Genomic DNA, 19,446 nt, shown 5'->3' on the forward strand with positions numbered 1-19,446 from the left:
TCACCGAGTTAATATTTGCGGACATAAAAAAAAAAAAAAACTATTGCTTTCCAAGGAAAAAAAGAAGCTTGGGTATGACCACCCCCAAGGATGTGTAATAGGCTACTATAAAATTGTGCTAATGAGCAACTAGTGAGCATGTGCTTCACTTAACAATCTCTTGTTCAGGATTCAGTTAGACTCAGATTTCTTTAGCTGCAAAACTTTAGGAATGTTATTTGTAGTTTCCAAGCCTCATTGATGAGATTGTTGTGAAGATTAAATAGAATGCATATAAAATGCAGCTCAGATGGTGATGGCACTTTCACCTTTGATCCTTCATCACCATCTGCCCAAAAGAAGCCCTGTCATGGAGCAGCCAGATTCTCATTTTAGGTAAACAGAAAAGGATAAGACACTTCTGGCCTTGTATTTTCTCCCAGAGCACTCAGATGCTGATTACGTTACAGAAAAATCAAGATTTCTCAACCCTCTCCAATTCTTTCAATCAATTATCCATTTAGTGTAACTGTGTGATAATGTCTAACACATAAAATTATCATGAAAAATGTGAAAGCTAATAAACTAAAAAAAAAAAAAAGTATTCTTTCTAGTAGCAAGGATTTTGTATGGGGAAGCCTGGCTTTGTGGGAAATGATTTGATAAACTTATGCTGGAAACTGAGCCCCAGGGAAAGAATTCCATTCCAGTCAAATCTTCAAAGGAAGAGAGGAAGCTACTCTGGATAATAAGAGTGAAGAATCGGAAGTTCCTGGAAGGAAATTCTGGAAAGGAAAAGAAATTGGTACTGTGTAGAGGAAAGAGAAAAATCTCCCCTCTCCATGATGGCGCAGCTGAGGTAGACCTTTGGAAAAAGAAAATCTCTGGAATGCTGATAATCATTCTTCCCTGAAAAACCCTCTGACACCTTCAGAAAGTATTCTGAATTGCTGAGTATTAATGCTTTTGTGTGAGTATGTTATTTTGAGGAGTTAAGCTCTATGTCTTGATAAGAATGTATCAAAAATAGACCTCACACATCAACCCAGGAGTCAGAGGTCACAAAGGAGACTGACAAATGGGTCATGGTGAGAACTACGACCACCTGTGTCCACAGAGCTTAACTAGCAGAACTGAAGCTGAATGCCACCTTGGTCAAGGTGACTTAAATAAACCAGTAAATAATTTCACTGCTTGCTTCAGAAAAGTATTGAAAATCAATTTATCTGAACAAATAGTGTGCTTAACTGGACAAACAACCTCCTTCTCAGGACAACAGATTGCTCCGCTGAGTAAACAATTATCAAAAAATTACTTATCCGACAAGAATTTCTTGACATATAAGAATGCCTTACATTTCCACTAGACCTAAATCAACATACCACAGATTCCGCAATCTCAGTCTCCCTTTACTGAAAGACTCTTCTCAAACCACTTGATCCCATAGCCCCAAGCCCTATAAATATCCTTCTGACCTCCTCTGAACCGCTAGGTTCTGAGACCTAGAAAGACTTTGTCAAGGTTTCTCTCCCTTAGTGCAGTAGGCTTAATACACAGCTTTGATTGATCAACGGGTGCTTTTTTTTTTTTTTTTTTTTTAGGCAAGTCAACAGGGCCTAGTGCTGAGCCTGGCACAGACCACATACTATGATATTAACAATATAGTAATAACAAATAAAGGGCCTAGCAGAGCCTAGCATAATACCAACTACTCAATAAATGAGGCAGCATAAAGCTACTTGCATAACCGTGGCAAGAAAGATGGTAATAACAATAAAATATCAGGTGACAAATAACAGGCCACAAGATATCCTGAGCTCAACTTGAACTTTTCCATCCGAGATGTGATATCAATGTCTCTTCAAGGAGACCTTGTTTTCTTTAGCAAAGAAATCCAAATCTAAGCATGAAAGTACACAACGAATTGTTTTTACCTTAATAGGACAGAACAGAGTGATCTCAGATAAGTGATTCTTGTACTGAAAGCACAATAAGTACCTACCTTTTTTTTAAAGTCAATTCCATATTGATATTTCCAGTATAACAAGGTTTCTTTTCTCCTTTCTCACAGACGAGTTTATAATCCATTTTTTTTCTAGTTTTGAAGGCCACAATCACTTATTGTCATTTCAAACAAAAATGAAAATCACAGTATTATCCTTCCTGGAATTGGCTGCCAAGTCAGCTTCCATTCAGACAGTTCATCTTGTTGGCATCAGTCACAATCTTCCTCCCAAAGAACATGAAAGAATGCACAAGTGTAAGTCTTCTAGTGTTCTAGCATCCCAAAAAGAGTCCCATACAATTAGTAAACAACAGCAATGCAAGGAATCAAAAATAATAATAAGTCCTTGGTGTTTGATCTAAATTTTTTGACTAGTTTTTCATTTGCATAGTATTAATGCCATGAGTTTTGCCTAGGATTTTTTTTGCATATGTGCATCCAATTGTTCCAGCAACATTTGTTGAGCAATCTATGCTGTCTCCATTGAGTTACCTTTACTCTGTCAAAACTCAGTGGGCTATATTTGTGTGAGTCTATTTCTGGGCTCTCTGTTCAGTTCTACTGATTTATATGTCTATTCTTTCACCAATACCATTTTTTATTAATTACTGTGCCTTATAGTAGGTTTTCAAGTTAAATAGTATGAGTCCTCCAAATTTGTTCTTCTTCAGTATAGGGTTAACTATTCTGTTTTTTCCCTTTCCACATAAATTTCAAAATTTGTTGGTATCTACAAAATACTTGCTGGGATTTTGTTGAATCTATAGATTAAGCTAATAAGAAATAACATCTTAATGATATGGAATCTTCCGATCCATGAACATGGAATATTTCTCCATTTACCTAGATCTTCTTTGATGTTTTTCATCAGTGCATTGTAATTTACCGCATAGAGGTCATGTACATATTTTGTTAGATTTATACCTATTCCATGTTTTGAGTGCTATTGTAAATGATGTTTTTAACTTCAAATTTTAATTGTTCACTGCTGGTATATTGCAAAGCAATTAACTTTTGTGTATTCACCTTGCATCCTGTCACCTTGCAACATCACCTATTAGTTCCAAGAACTTTTTGTCAATTCCTTGAGATTTCCTGTATAGACAATTATGTCACTGTGAACAGTTTAATTTTTTCTTTTCCGATCCGTTTACCTTCTGTTTTCTTCTATGAATATGTTAGGTTAAATGGAAAAGAATTAAGGTTGAAGATGAAATTAAGTTTGGTAATCACCTGACCTCCAGATGAGGAGATTATCCTGGATTATCTAGGTAAACCAATATGAAAGCAAAGGTTCTTATAAATGGGTAATATAGGCAGAGAGAGCGAACCAGAGAGATGGCAGCATGAGAAGGACTCAGCTGACAAGGAGGAAGCAGACTGTGAGCCAAGTAATGCAGGCAGCCTCTAGAAATTAAAAAAGACAAGGAAACAGATTCTCTTCTTAGAGCCTCCAGAAGGAACACAGAGTTTCCCTACACCTTAATTTTAGTCACTGAGACTGATTTTGCACTTATGACATCCAGAACTGGAAAATAACAAATTTGTGTTGTTTAAGCCACCAAGTTTGTGAATTTGTTACAACAGCAATGGGAAACTAATATACATATCTTCTGAAAATAAGCTTGTCGTAATGTTTTGTTCTTCCACAGGTAAAGTGGGTTTTTTCTTCCTTTGACTCTTTCAAGATTTTCTCTTTGTTTTTCTGCCATTTGAATATAATATTCTGTCTTAGACCATTTTGTGCTGCTATTCCAGAATACCTGAGACTGAGTAATCTATAATGAGTAGGCATTAATTTGTCTCACAGTTCTGGAGGCTGGGAAATCTAAGGCCAAGGGGGTGCACCTGGTGAAGACCTTCTTGCTGCATTACAACACGGCAAAAGGCATCACATGGATGAGAGAGAGTAATAGAGCTTGAGAGAAAGGTTCAGAGGAGGAGGAGGAGGAGGAGGAGGAGAAGGAAGCTGAATTTATTCTAAAAGGAAACCCACTCAGGATAAGTAACCCATTCTCAATAATGACATTAATCCATTCATGAGGGCACAGCCTAATGCCCTCACGACCTAATCACCTCCTGAAGATCCCATGTCTCAACACTGTTGTGTTGGGGATTAGTTTACAACACCTGAACTTCTTACAAACCATAGCATATTCTTAGGGGTAATTTTACTGCAATTTGTTCTGCTCAGTATTCTTTGAGGATCTATTGTTATGCTACATATTTTGAAATTACCAAAAAGAAAAAATTTAAAAACATATTGCCCCCTCCCCAGTTCTTAGATATTCTTTTTTGTGTGTTTTGTTCTATTCTGTTTGTTTGCTTGTTCTTCATTTTTTCTCTCTGCATTTTGGTTTGGGAAGTTTCTATTTACCTATCTTCAAGCTCACCGATTCTCTTCAAACTCACTGAATCTCTTCAAGCTCACCGATATGTTATGTTTACTGTTGAGCCTATCAAAGACAATCTTCATTTCTGTTACAGTGTATTTTATTTATAGTATTTCCATTTGATTCTTTTCTTAGACTTTCCATCTCTCTACTGACATTACCCATCTGTTCTTGCATGTTGTCTACCTTTTTCCCTTAACATATTAATTTTAGCTATTTTAAATTTCTTACCTGGTAATCTCAAACTCTATGTCATATCCAAATCTGGTTTTGACGTTTGCTTTATCACTTCCGGCTGTTTTCTCTCACCTTTCCGTGTGCCAGAGGCTTCAAGTTCTCTGGCATTCTTGCCTTTGTCTCCCATCTTTACTTTGTGCTTCCATAACTGCTCCTCGTTAGAGAGAGTCTGTGCCTTGCAGCTCTTTCACCTGTGATCCACTGTTATTACTGCAGCCCTATGGTATGTAGTAAAGTATGGGGAAAGGGACGTGTTTTATAATCTTTAAATCTCAGCATTTTAGTGGGCCTGTGTTTCAGGACTGTGATCTTCACAAGTGTTTCATCTTGTATAGCTTTAGGTGAAAAAGGACTACTAGAAGGGACTCAAGTTAGAGGAACATCCTTCTCCCACAGCCCTCTCATAGGAGTCTGGTAAAGCCTTTCCACATGGAGAGCAGACCTTTGTTTCTGGACATACTTCACAAGGATTACTCATCCCCTCCCCCTGCCAGAGCCACAGGGATATCTTTCTCAGAACTTCACCATGAGAACTTGGTGGGATTCCTGTGGGTACCCTCATGAAAACATGGAGGACCCTTCACAGTTCAACCCCCAGGTGTATCTCACTCCCATGCTAGTCCACACTCAGCCTCCAGCAACACATCAAAATTACCATTTAAGTGTTTTAACAAGTTAATTACTTCAGTGGATTCAGGTCCAAGTAAGCAGGTCTTGGCTGTGAATTTCTGGATTTGCCTACTCTCCAGATTTTATTGTGGCAGTTTGTCCTACAAATTCCTTTCTATAATGGAACTAAAAAAAAAAAAAAAAATCACTGATTTTGTTTGTCCAGCTTTTCCTTGTTTTGAAGGCTGGAGTAACAACTTCCAGGCTCTGTATATGTTGGAGCTAAAACTGGAAGTGTCTCATGATGGGTTTTTTTTTTTTTTCTTTTTTTTCTGAGATGGAGTCTCACTCTGTCACCCAGGCTGGAATGCAGTGGCACAATCTCAGCTCATCGCAATCTCTGCCTCACAGGTTCAAGCGATTCTCCTGCCTCAGCCTCCTGAGTAGCTGGAACTACAGGCACGTGCCACCATGTCCAGCTAATTTTTGTATTTTTAGTAGAGACCAGGTTTCACCTGTTGGCCAGAATGGTCTTGATCTCTCCACCTCTGGTGATTCACCTGCCGCGGCCTCCCAAAGTGCTGGGATTATAAGCTTGAGCCACTGCACCCAGCCCACAATGGTTTTTTTCATCCCAAGCAGCATGGTATCTGAGGCCTCAGTTGGAAAATTCAAATGCCTGGAGCTGCAGTCATCTAAGGGCTTGCTCACACGCATCTGATGATTTGTGCTGATGTTGAGTGGAAGCCTCACTGGAACTCTTGGCCAGAATATGCACACATGGTTTTCCCCATGCAGCCTGAACATCTCGACATGATGTTGGGTTCTGAGGGCAAAAGTCTTGAGATGAAAAGAAGCCAGTTAGAGACTGTACCCTAGACTTCAAAGGATGTGACTGCATTTCCATTTCACTTCACTGGTAAGCAAAGTCAAGCTGCTTCCCAATATTTAGGAGAGTAACACACCCTCATCTTTAAGTTGGATTACAAGAAGTCACATTACAAGAAGAGCATGGGAATGGGGTGACTATATATGTGTGATTACTTTTGGAAATTTCACCTTGTTTCAAGTTAAATAAGGGGAATTCTGAGTTATCAAGAATTTTAGACCTCACCAGCCTGTGACTCTGAAATAATCTCACAGTGACTTTTTCATATTTATATTTTGAAAAAATATTGCAGGCTGGACCCATGCAAATCATAGCACTTTGGGAGGCTAAGGTGGGTGAATCACTTGAGCCCAGGAGTTCAAGACCAGCCTGGGCAACATGGTCAAACCACGTCTCTACAAAAAGTACAAAAATAAAAAATTGGCTGAGCATGGTGATGCATGCCTGTGGTCCTAGCTACTTGGGAGGCTGAGGCAGGAGGATGGCTTGAGCCTAGGAAGCGGAGGTTGCAGTGAGCCATGATTGTACCAACTGCACTCTAGCCTGGGTGACACTCTAGCCTGGGTGTCTTAAAAGAAAGAAAGAAATTGCAAATTTACAGAAGAGTTGGAAAAGCTTTATATTTCCTGAATCATCTCAGAGTAAGTGGCTATCCTGATGCCCCTTCACCTCTGAATACATTAGTGTGCATTATCTACCCACAAAGACATATCCTGCTTAACCATGATACAAACCTCAAAATCAGGAAGTTTAAATTGATATATCACTACTCTCTCATCTTCAGACCTCATTCAAGTTCACCAGTTGTTCTAAAAATGATTTCTACTGCATAAGTATTCAGTTCAGAAACTTACATTGCATTTAGCTATCATGTCTCTATAATTCATTTCAGAACAAAACTGTTCTTCAGTCCTTAGTCTTTCCTTAACGTATACAACTTTGATACTTTGAAGACTACAGACAAGATATTTTGTAAATTGCTTCTTAGTTTGCATTTGTATGTTTTCTCATGACTAGAATAGGTTATGCATCTTTCACAGAGATATTACAAAAGGTATGCTGTGTTCGTTTCCTTGCATCTTATCAGGTAGGACACCCTTTTCGTTTATCTCATTACTAAGGATGTTCACTTTTATTCCTTGATTAAGATGGCATCTGCTAAGCTTTTCTACTATAAAATTACTCCTTTCCAATTTGTAATTAATAAATATTTTATAGGGAGATATTTTGCAATGATGTGGCTATACCATTCCTCATCAAACTTTTGGCATGTTAATTTAGATCAATATCTACTCATAGTTTCCTATTATATTCAAAAGGTCATAATACATCACTATCACTATTTATTTTGATGCTCAAATTTTCTCATATTTGACCAGTGGGAGTCCCTTCGAGCTGATTTCTGTGCCTTTTAACATGTTTCCATCATCCTCTGAATACTTCTTTTGTTCTAGCACACCATGTACTTTCATTACCCCTGCTCTGGGATCAGCCAGTTCTCCAAGGAGTTCTGGTCCCTTCTAGCAAAGAATGGTATTTAGAAGTCAAGATATGGGTGATCAGTGTTCTCACTGTTATTGAATGTTAACTACTCTCAGGCCCCCTCAATGGACAGAGTTAGGGTGAATTAATATTTCTATCTATTATGTATTTCTGTATCTACCTCTTTATATTGAAGAGCATAAGGTAATACTGACACATCTAATTCTAATTCAATATCATAGGGTTTATTCTAATTTTCTCCTTTTTTGTACTGTAGCTTCCTTCAATAGTAAGGAAAACTGGCTCCCATTATCTTTAATATAATTACTTAATTAATTTCCCATCTGCACTAATATGCCTTCCCCTATGCAGATGCCATTCTAACTTCACTCTAACACCCATGCTGGGCCATCCCAGGACACAGATGTCCTCCTCACCTTGCCTGGACTCTGACAGCCTACTCCAGGCCTTTCTTTCACATAGGCACCTCCTTGCTAGGCTAAGGTTCAGAGGACCCATGTCATGTCAGGCTGCCGCCCTATGATACACTGCATAATGGACCCCCAATGATGTCCACATCCTAGTCCCCTGAATCTGGGACTGTTGCTTTATATGGCATACACACACACACACACACACACACACACACAAATTCTCAGATGTGGTTAAGTTAAAAATCTTAAGAAGGAGACAATATCCTGAATTATTCAAGTGGTCTTAATGTAATTACGAGGGTCCTTATAAGAGGAAATAGGGAATATCAGACTCAGAGAGAATGAGAGAGCCTGGAAGACACTGTTCTGCTGGCTTTTGAAAAGGAAGAGGCCACTAGCTGAGGAATGAGAGTGGCCTCCAGCAGTTGGAGAAGTCAAGGAAACAGATTGTCTCCTAGAGTCTCCAGAAGGAACAAGCCCTGCGGATGCCTTGATTTTAGCCCACTGAGCCTAGTTTTGGATTTCTGCCCTCCATGATGATAAGATAATAAACATGTGGGGTTTTTTTCAGCAACTGTTTGTTGTCACTTATTACCACAGCAATAGGAAACTAATATGCTCACTCACCTCTTCAAGGACCTTCTCCTCATTCTGCTCAGGTTCTGACACCTTCCACACCAGGTTTCCTCCCTTCACACTGTGCCTGGAATTGGCTGCCCATCGTGGGCAATTACAGATGTCTACCTTACTCTGATGCACTTAATTGATTTAGAATAATATTGTTCAAATGGGAAGAGAAGAAGAGAAGAATGAAGAGAACAGGATAAGAAAGAACAAGAAGGCTGGGCGCGGTGGCTCAAGCCTGTAATCCTAGCACTTTGGGAGGCCGAGACGGGCGGATCACTAGGTCAGGAGGTCGAGACTATCCTGGCTAACACAGTGAAACCCCGTCTCTACTAAAAATACAAAAAAAACTAGCCGGGCGAGGTGGCGGGCGCCTGTAGTCCCAGCTACTCGGGAGGCTGAGGCAGGAGAATGGCGTAAACCCAGGAGGCGGAGCTTGCAGTGAGCTGAGATCCGGCCACTGCACTCCAGCCTGGGCCACAGAGCTAGACTCCGTCTCAAAAAAAAAAAAAAAAAAAAGAAAGAAAGAACAAGAAAATCCATTGACATTTCATGCTCAAATTTTAATTGCCAAAAATTGCCCTACCAGCAAGGATGTGCCAGCAATTTCTGAAAGTCACTAAGGGTGGGACGCCATATGATAAGGGCTCTCACGCTGCAAGCCCAGGCTGCTGCCCCAGCTGCTTACAAGATTAGGGAGATAACTGCCCCTGCTGGCATTGGGAGAGGAAGCTTCCCCCAAGGTCTTAGTCTAAAGCATGGTCCATCCCTCCTACAAGCTCCATCATACTTCTGACACTAGGTGTGTTCATAAGAGAAGAAACATACAACATAGGGAATAATTGACAACCACTGCATAGGCCAGTCTCAACTCAAGTTCTCTTAAAGGATCTTCTCCCTGTCTCATTCCCTGCTATCATCACAACACCTAATACAGTTTGTATCTCTTCATATCTCACAGTCTGGGCCAAACTGAGACCAACCTCAGTGAGAGGGAATGTTTTATCCAGCCCTAGACTAAAATTCATCTCCTGGTGCTTCATTCCACATGGTATGATTAATCACTTCTCAAGATGATTGATGGTGGGAATTTCCAATCCCTTCCCCAGAAGTATGGTCTGGAAATATGGTCCAGGCAAGACAGTTTCACAGTAGCCCTCCATCTGTTTATACATCAAAGTCTGCCTCAATGAATCTTAATACGAACAACAGTGGAGACACCAGTCGCAGATCATATTAGCTGTAGTTGTGCCAAAAATAACCCCAATTTACTTTCAGTCTTGCTTCATCAAAGATTGAAAAGTTTCAGAATCAGGTGTCACCCACTGTCACTTCATTGCCCAATAATCAAAATAATGACCCCTGATTGTTATCGACAACTCAAATGATCCTTTGTGTGATCTCTTTCACATAATCCTACTGTTGCTGTTGGAGAGTTATGTGAAATTGTTGAGAAGGAAGCCCCAGATGCCTAACCCTCTCTATCCTTGACATTCACAATCTTGCCACCACTGTATGTTCCATAGCTGGTAGAACTAATCTCACTATATCCATTATCTTGTTTATGTCGGTGATCATAAGAAGTCTCAGACTCACAACACATCCCTATGCACTTTCCCTTTTATGACCGCCTCTCTTATTTTGTCTCACGGGGTCTTCTGGAATTTACAGCCCAGAACTAACCAAATCCTTCATATCCTCAACTTCCTCCTTCTCAAAAGATAAACTGGCCCTCCCCTAAGGACATTGCTTCCCCGGAATTCCTCTCAAGTGTGGCTGGTTTTCTCTTCAGTGTTCTGGGTGCAGCACACTGGTCTGCTGGTTCTTCTACCATTCCAGGAAAATCTCCTCTTCAGAGCCTTTGCAAGGATATACCTTTTGCCTGGAATTCAAATAGCTACCTCTCTTATTTCTTACAAGTGCTTCCTCAAATGGCATCTCCTCAATGAAACCACATATAATTACTCTTTTAAACCTCTAGCCCTCCCACCCCACCACACATAGGATTCCTAATTTCCCTGTCCTGCTCTCCTTTAACTATTTTTCCATGATACCAATCACCTTAGAGAATGCCATGCAATAGACTTACATAGTATGTACTTTGTTCATTGTTTATCTGTCACTTGCTTAATTTCAAATTCCCCAGGGGCAGGGATCCTAGGCTGTTTTGCTGGAGTAAGGTATCTCAAGGATCTACAACAGCACCAGGCACATAGTAGGTACTCCAATAAATATGTCTTGAGTGAAAGTATCAATTCGTACCACAATATTATGAGGAACACACAATTATTTTTCCGACAATAAAGCTGAAACTTAGACAATATACATAATGTATTAAAGGTCACACTACTTGTAATGGAATAATGTGGATTCCAATTCAAGCCTTGTCCCTAGAGCTTACACCCACTACTCCACACCCAGTGGTGTTTGCCAGCATTGGATGAGGGAGAGGAAGATTCTGAAATGAAGGAGGGAATAGGAAGGTGGAGAAGGGGCTAGAAATAAATCTCTGTGTGCCAAGCTGAGCAGTTTAAACTACATTCCATAGCAGAACCTCTAAATTGAATAGTGACGTAATTAAATCTGTATCTTAGAAAGATAATTCAAAGAGCTGCCAACTGGAAAAGTGAAAGCCAACAAAATGCTAGTGGAAAGAGACACCACATTTAATGGAACCAAATGCAACTCTAAAATTTCCACAGCTAAGATGACTCCCATCCCTACTAATTCATTAATAGGTAGTTCTTTCACTCTAGTTCTCACTTAGAAAAAGTCTGACACAGCATAAATAGTTGTGAACTTACACTTTATTCATATATATTAGATATTGATAATCTTAACAAATGAGTTACTTTCCATTTGGGTACAGTCACAGTTGTCAACAATATTTGGAAGCACCAGGCATGAAATCTCTTGAGATGCTGTGTTTTCATCAGGGTCACCTGACACATTCAAGTTCTGTCTGACATACCATTAAAGCAGTGGCTCAGAATGCAGGCAAGTTTTCAAACAGGCAGTAACTGGGTAGTATCACTTCACTTATAAGTGTTCATTGTATCATCAAGTGAAATAAACACACAACCCACAGGATCTTGCTTAGGTTGGCTGCCTAGGTGGCCCCTGAGATAAAGCCTTGTAATCACACAGCCTCGCCTAATTAGTCAGAAAACAGAGGATTAAGTGAAACAGTCACAGAATATAGGAATTATAAATAATACATATATTAATAGATATTCATTTTCATTACGCAAAAGTTGCTATTATAAATACTTATTTGATTGATGAGTCTAAAAATATATTCCCCATATAAATAATGTTAAATATTAATAAATAGATTTAGATTTAAAATTCAAATAGTGCAGGCAGGACAACCATTACTGGGATGCTCTTCGACCTCGAAACATCTGACTCCTTTTTCGCTTCCCTATTTTAGCTGCTGGCGACAGTTCAGCCATCACTTGGATGAGTTCATGTACTGCTTTGCGTTGGACGTTCAAGTCAGTTACCTATTGGGAAAGAAAAGAGCAAAATTAATTTCAGGCATATAAGCCTTCAAGATATTCTGTTAATGGCATGATGGTCAGTGAAAATAAAACTATTCCTTTAAAAAAATGGACCATATTACCTTAATATACAATATTTACTTCTTCAGCAGTTGAGGCTAAAAATTATAATTACATTCCTAGTTGTGCAATGATGTGGTGGAGTCCATCACATATCTTTAAATCTACTCCTATAGAATTCTTGAAATCATATAGTGAAAAGACCCCTGGTGTGGAGTCAATGTGAAAAGGTGGATCTGAATCTCATGCGTGCAATAATTCTGACCTTGAGCCAGCTACTTGACCTTTCGGAACTTCTATTTTCTCATCTAAAGGAAGAGAAGACTGTTTCTATGACCTCTCTATCATCAATCTACCAATTATATCACTTTATACTTTAGTCTCTCCTGTATGTATCAAACGAGTAACTATAGGTCAATGATTCTCACTGTTATGCGTAGCAGATTAACCCGGAAACCTAATAAAGACCTCAGAGATCCAGGTGCATGAATTGGAAGAACTGTGCCCTGTGCATTCACTAAGCTCCCCAGGTGATTCTGACATCCACCTAAGTTTGAGAGCCACTGATCTAGGTTAGGTACCCTAGAAAACACCAAATCCAAAACAAGTGAAAACTGTAATTTTTTATTTCTCTGAGATTAGGTCAGTCTCTCAATTTCCATAATAGGTTTTAAAATAACCACCAATCATATTTATATATGGCTTACTGATATATAAAGTTTAAAATTAGGAATTGCAACAACTTTTCCAGTACCCTACCTTCTAGGCCAGCAAATTGAACTATTTGCATCTCCTCACTCTAACCAATAGGGCCATTTAGGTGATTTCATACTTCATAAAATGTGGACTATTTACTTTCCTCTTGACTCTGCCATTATATTTTTTCTAATCTTGGGAACACTATGGCTACATCGCCACATTTCTGAGGATGGCTGGGGGATTACAGGCTACAGGACTAATTATGAAAGGGCATGACATACCTCAGCTTAGCAACTGAGCCAAAGAGAACAATAATTAATAGAGCTCACTCAAGATTGCCCATCAAGAAACAGGAGGTTTGTAGCTTCCAGAAGGAAGAAACCCACAGATTTTTTTTTTTCACTTTTTTAAGGCCCAGTTCCTGCAGAGTAGAAAAAGTTTTCTACAAGCTGTGTGTTTGCAAGTGACAGATTTTACTTTCCAATGTTCAAATCATCACCAAGAAACTAAGAGACTTATCCAGGACTGAACAGTAAGCCAGGGGCACCACTGGGTTAGGGGCAAGTGCTGAGTGTCTAGTTTCTAACCAAAGGATACCTGTTGCCATGTCTCTCCTTTCAGTTTCTGGGGGCTCACATGAGAGGAGTGAGAGGCAGGCCCGGCAATAGTGAAAGCTGAGCACAAATCCTAAGAGCACAAATGCCAGCTTGAGCTCTCATTTGAGCCCATTTATATCAAAGCCAACCCCAAAGGAATCTAGAGGTCTTTGTCTTCTAGATAAAATTTTGAAAAACGTGTTTTGTCTTTATGCCTCAATGTTATCATTCTGTTTACAGAAGGCATAATTTAAAGATAATTTAAAGATACAAGTTCATGAGGTATGACTTAGGAGTCTAAGGAGTTCTCCAGCTGAGATATTCTGAAAGTTGATAGAGACTTGATAGAGCAATCTTTTCATAAGGTATAAATTCTACCTATTTTTCCCTAAAAACAAAGAGCAACCATTCTTGCTTCTAATTAGGCAGTACAATCTGATAGGTTGGCTAGAGACTTGCAGTGGGGTGCACTGGTACCTACTCAAAGGCTGTAGCTTTCTTCTATCTCATTCTCATTTTCTATTCTTGGCATTGTAGAGTTTTGGAGCAAAGAAGGTCATCAAACTTATGTAGTGAACCTAACAGTTTCCTTTTAAGATGAGGGCACTGAGCCCCAGCCAGCCATGTGATTCATCACAGTTCCCTGGTGGCTGAGTTGGGAGGAGAACACACATCTTCTCAGCTCCTCCCACTGCTCTTTCCATTAAGACAGACAGCCTCTCATTCAAAGTAAGAGAATTTCCATCATATGAGCAAAGGACAACGAGAGAATTGCTTCTCAGTACTCCCCACTACTTCCTCACCTACTTCCTCTTCATTGGATTTGTCAATTCACCTGTCTTTACACAATAGTTACAATGCTAGCATTTTTCTACATTACATACTTCAGTGATCCCCATACTGGCTTTGCAAAGTCATCCAAACACAAATGGAATTAGTAAGAGTTTCAGCTATGGGTTGAGTTCATAGCTTTAGCAACTGTTAAATAGCTAATGTCTACTTTCTGGAGAACAAATGCTTTGCAAGACCCTCCGCAATGAAACCAAAGAAAGAATTTAAAGAGCCTCACCGAATAATTGGTCAGCTTTTCGAAGTCATCCCGTTTCTTTTTGTTGCTATTGAAAAACTTGACATTAATGTCTTCCCTGATGGTCTCCACACTCTTTTGGATCCTCTGGTCATCTTTGAAGTTTTTAAAAAGTTTGAAGTAAAAGGAGACAATTTGGCTCTGCATTATTTTTCTGTCACTCTCCTTGGAAGGAAAGAACACAAACAGAGGATGATGTGTATTTATCCATCAGAAAACAAGCAACAGGAAAATTAGCCAAATGGGAATATTCAGCTTACCTCTTTCCAATTCCTCAAGATGTCTAAGAAAAGAGTTCCATTATCTGCTACATCTGCATCACCTGCATTCTGGGAAAAAAAAAAAAAAAATGGTTTACAATTAGCCCATAAATTGTCTTAAAAATAAATTTCAAGTTTCATTGAACTCAGATGTGACAATATTAACTGATTTCCTTTTCAATTCTTCTGCTTAGTTCTAACAATAAGTATTCACAAAAGGTTTATGTGAGATACAGCCAAAGACTATTATGCTCTTTTAGCTTTTTTGTTTTCCAATATAACCATTAAATTGCAATGTCACAAAGGAGTTCAACAAAGCTGATGATACTCCAAGGGTCTCAAAAACTATAGTAGGCTAAAGAAAGTATTTTCAAGCTAGGCTAAAAAATACAAAACAAAAACAGCAAAGCCACCCCACTATAAAATACTGCCCCCCAATGGCACAGGTTTCTATTACATCTACTATGCCTTCCTGTAGGGTATTATGTCAACTTTAAAAGATAGTTTCAAACGTGTGCATGTGTGTGTGTGTGTGTGTGAGATCTGATTTTGTGTTGTAGGAATAAAATCAATTGTGAATGTCTGAATAAAATCAATTGTGAATGTATGACAGTTATAATTATAATAGCTAAGTTTTAAATAAATAATGAAATATTTAAAATGTAAAAACTTTTCATTAACCGTCAATAAAGTTTTAAAAGAAACTCAAAAAACTCACTTAAAATTTTTAAACATTCCATAGCCAGAATCATAATTCCTGCAAAATCCCAGTGAGCAACTAAGTTCAGGAATAATTCACAAGTAATATAGATAGAGCAGCAGAATGTTGAAATAACTTTTTGGAGAAAATCACCTATCAGTGATTTTTTTAAGCCAAAACTTTAAGGATCTTTTTTTACTTTAATTTGTAAACGTTTCCTATTAACTTTTTAATGCTAATCCTGGCCTTAGAGTCTGAGAAGTCAAAAACTAATAGCCAATCATTTTCTTCAATATGCATACTCCTTGACTTATCACATCTGAATGAGTTCTCACCACAAAATTTTTAACATCATTATGCTTCATATCCATATCATGCCCATCTTTTGGAAGATTCATAAATCCCTTTTAAGTCTCTACACAAACTGAGCAGAAGGTTAAAACAATATCTAGATTATGTAGTCAAGAAACTCATCCAGTCAATAATTAACAAAATAAAACCAGATCTCAGAGTGACTGTGTACAAGAGGACAGTCTATCAGAGATGCCACAGCAAGTCAATATTCAGTCATTTTCAACCACAAAAAAGTACTGTTAAAAAGCCATACTTACAAAATATTTCTTAAGGTTTTCTGCTTCTTTTACATATGGGTCCTGGCAGTAACAGCCAAGAGAACCCAAAACAATGCAGAGCTGAAAAGCCAAGATATAACTTGTATATTTCATCGTTTCAGAGAGTTAAGCCAAAGAAGTTGAAATCAGAAGTTCTTGTATCAAGTTGATCGGGTCCAAAGGGCTTAACTGATCTTTCTCTTCTAATAGCTGATCTTCAGATGATCAGAACAATGTGCTGCACCTCCTTTGGCTGCTGGTATTTATACCTAATTGAAGTCTCCTCAGGATTACGTATTTTCACAAGTTTTTTAAGATGAGATGGTGACAGATAGGCAGGGATGCTAGTTTGTATTAATAAGTAAGGTTTTGTGGCATTTGGGTGTTGTAGTTAGAGTTTCCTTTAGACTCCTTGGGTCCTTTGACGATGAGACAGACCCATTATGCCCACCTGTGCCATTCTGGTGGGATTCTTTGAAGGCACTTTTACTTCACACCATTCAAGGACTGGAAATTTTTTCGCACCTCCCCCCTTCGCCCTGGTAAAATGTTGACTCCTCATTCACAAAGCACATTGATCATTTGCTTGTGGTTGGGAACAAGTGAAAAAGGAAATTCTAGGGCCTCTCAAACCTTTACAAAGGGGGAGCCTTTTAAAATTTTTCTTGCAAATGACCAGAAAGCAAGGAAAGAATGTGGTTGAAAGACCAATTTGGTGAGGAAGTCCTTCATCGGAGTTGGTTAGTAAAATATCTACCACAAGTTTCAAATTGCTCTAGATCAGCCCTGCCCAGTAGAAATATAATACAAGCCACACAGGTAAATTTAAATGATCTAGTAGCCTCATTAATCAAAGTTTCTTTAAAAAGTAAATATAATTTCTAAATACATTATATCCCAAATATTACTTCGATATGCATCAGTATACTACATTATTAATAAGGTATTTGACATTCTTTTTGTCATATTAAATCCTTGAAATACAGTGTACAGAATATTCCCATGGGGAGGGCCAGGCACAGTGGCTCACACCTGTAATCCCAGCACTTTGGGAGGTCGAGGTGGGTGGATCACAAGGTCAGGAGTTCAAGACCAGCCTGGCCAATATGGTGAAACCCCGTCTCTACTAAAAATACAAAGAATTAGCCAGGCATGGTGGTGCATGCCTGTAATCTCAGCTACTAGGGAGGCTGAGGCAGGAGAATTGGTTGAACCCAGGAGGTGGAGGTTGCAGTGAGCCGAGATCATGCCACTACGCTCCAGCCTAGGTGACATAGTGAGACTCCATTTCAAAAAAAAAAAAAAAGAAATACAGTGTATATTTTATACCTACAATACATCTCAATTTGGTCTAGTCATATTTCAAATGTTAGGTGCTACTATATTGGACAGCATAGCTCTAAACAATTTATTGTTCCAAATAATCAGTATTAACAGAGAATCGTTTTAACTTTTTATTTCTTTGTCTTTCAGATACAAAAAAAAATAGGATTATTTCTCCTCCTTTGTAATTTATTTATGAAGTACAACACTTTGGGATGGCACAAAAAGCCCTCCACTGTTTGGTTCCAACCCACTTTGCATTTCAGTGCTGTTATGACCTGCACTGTGTACATAACAGCATTGCGGTCATGGGGGCAAACTTGATTCCTGACTCCCATACTATCTAGCTATATGATTGTGAGTTAGCTTCTTAAATCTACGATGACTAAGTCTCCTTATCTGTAAAATTGGCTTGATAATAGTAGCTTCTTCCATGCTTCAGTTGAAAATTAAATCAGATAACCCTCATAAAGTGCTAGGAATTTTTCCTGGCATATAGTAATCACTCAATAAAAGTTTATTATTATTCTGGCACGTTGGATGACTAGTCATTTCTTTAAAAAAAAAAAATACCCTGTACCTTTGCTCATGCTGTGTCTTTGGTCTTGAGTTCTTTTTACTCTCATTTGTGCCCCGAGAGTAGTAGCCATTCATCCAAGCCCAGCTTAAAAATTATCATCTCCCTGAGTTCTTCCAAAATTATCCTCCCTAAAATTAATCTTACATTCTCTATAAAAGTCCTGGTGTATACTTTCCTAAGAGTTCTGATTCCTCAATCTTGATTGAAGATAGTTATTCATGTGTCTTCTCCCATATTAGATTGAGTTTCTGAAAATCAGAAATTGTTTCATTGCTTTTATGATGGCTTTCTCTTCCTTAAAATATTTTAGCATGGGATTTGCTCATAAACAGCACTGAATAAATGTAAATTCGAATGCTTGCCTAAGGATCTCTTTTGAGTTATTTGCCCTGAAGTTCTAATTCTGATGTTATCAGGCCTAACCTGTAAGAAACGAGTTTTTAATTAAATAATATTTATGATTAATGTTAGAAACATGATGCTCTGTCTCTTTAGCCACTTGATGACTGGGACAATTTTGTGTATTCTTTTATGTGGAAAAAAAGCCAGAAAGCTCTTTGAGGGGCAATCTTCCCAAAGAATGAATAAGATCAAAACATTTATGTGGAACCAAACCTCATGTTAAGCAAGTGAAGAATGTAAAAATTACATTGTTGTATTCAAAGCTCTACCGTTGCTCTGCTCAAGGAAAATTATGTCCAGAGAATGTGCTTGCAGGTGGCACAGGGATTTGGGTCCAAGCCTGAGACACACTGCAGGTTCTCAATACCTTCCAATGGTCAACCTCTGAGTCACTGGAAGGAATGTTCCCAGCTTTCTGGAAATAAGTAAAACTTATCTCTGCCTGGTCCTTGATTGCTCCACTGGAATGTAGTACTAGGACTGAGGAGTTAAGAATAGTGGGATTCATAACAGGGAATGATACGCTGCGTAGCCCCTTGTAAATTGAGAATGTCTATTCAAAATAACAGATTATATTGTTTACAGTGTGGACGGATGTTTATGAAGAGTAATTACATGGCTAAAATCCAAGCTCTAATAACTCTTGATTGCATGGCCAAGCACAGAATTATGGAATTATGGATTATCTATGGTCAACCTCCTTACCTTTTAGATTTGTAAATCAAGACCCAGAAAAACAAGTGATATGCTTAAATCATTCAACTGGCTAATGCAGAACTGAGTCTAAATCCAAGATCTTCCCAAAGAGGATGAAACCTTTAGTCAATACATCCCCCAATCTATCAATATCCATTGAGATTATTGTCTGTGCCTCTACATTAGATATGTGAATTCAGATAATTACACCCTATCAGGCTTTACTTTCTGGAACTTTTTTCTGTAGAATTTGTGAGATAGTAATCACTCTTTAATT

The 19,446-nt window shown here is 38.5% G+C and overlaps 1 protein-coding gene across 1 annotated transcript; it reads right to left on the bottom strand.

The window, feature by feature from the left end:
* Positions 1-11,441: 11,441 nt before the first annotated feature.
* Positions 11,442-16,416, bottom strand: IFNG (interferon gamma). The gene is made up of 4 exons (XM_023195338.2): positions 16,169-16,416; positions 14,858-14,926; positions 14,580-14,762; positions 11,442-12,158 (listed from the first exon to the last, which is right to left on the bottom strand). Exons 1-4 carry the CDS (start codon positions 16,280-16,282, stop codon positions 12,027-12,029), a joined length of 498 nt encoding a protein of 165 aa, XP_023051106.1. The 5' UTR covers positions 16,283-16,416; the 3' UTR covers positions 11,442-12,026.
* Between the last annotated feature and the right edge of the window lie 3,030 nt (positions 16,417-19,446).

The sequence above is a fragment of the Piliocolobus tephrosceles genome, chromosome 10 (assembly GCF_002776525.5).
Source record: "Piliocolobus tephrosceles isolate RC106 chromosome 10, ASM277652v3, whole genome shotgun sequence".
Taxonomy (NCBI): domain Eukaryota; kingdom Metazoa; phylum Chordata; class Mammalia; order Primates; family Cercopithecidae; genus Piliocolobus; species Piliocolobus tephrosceles.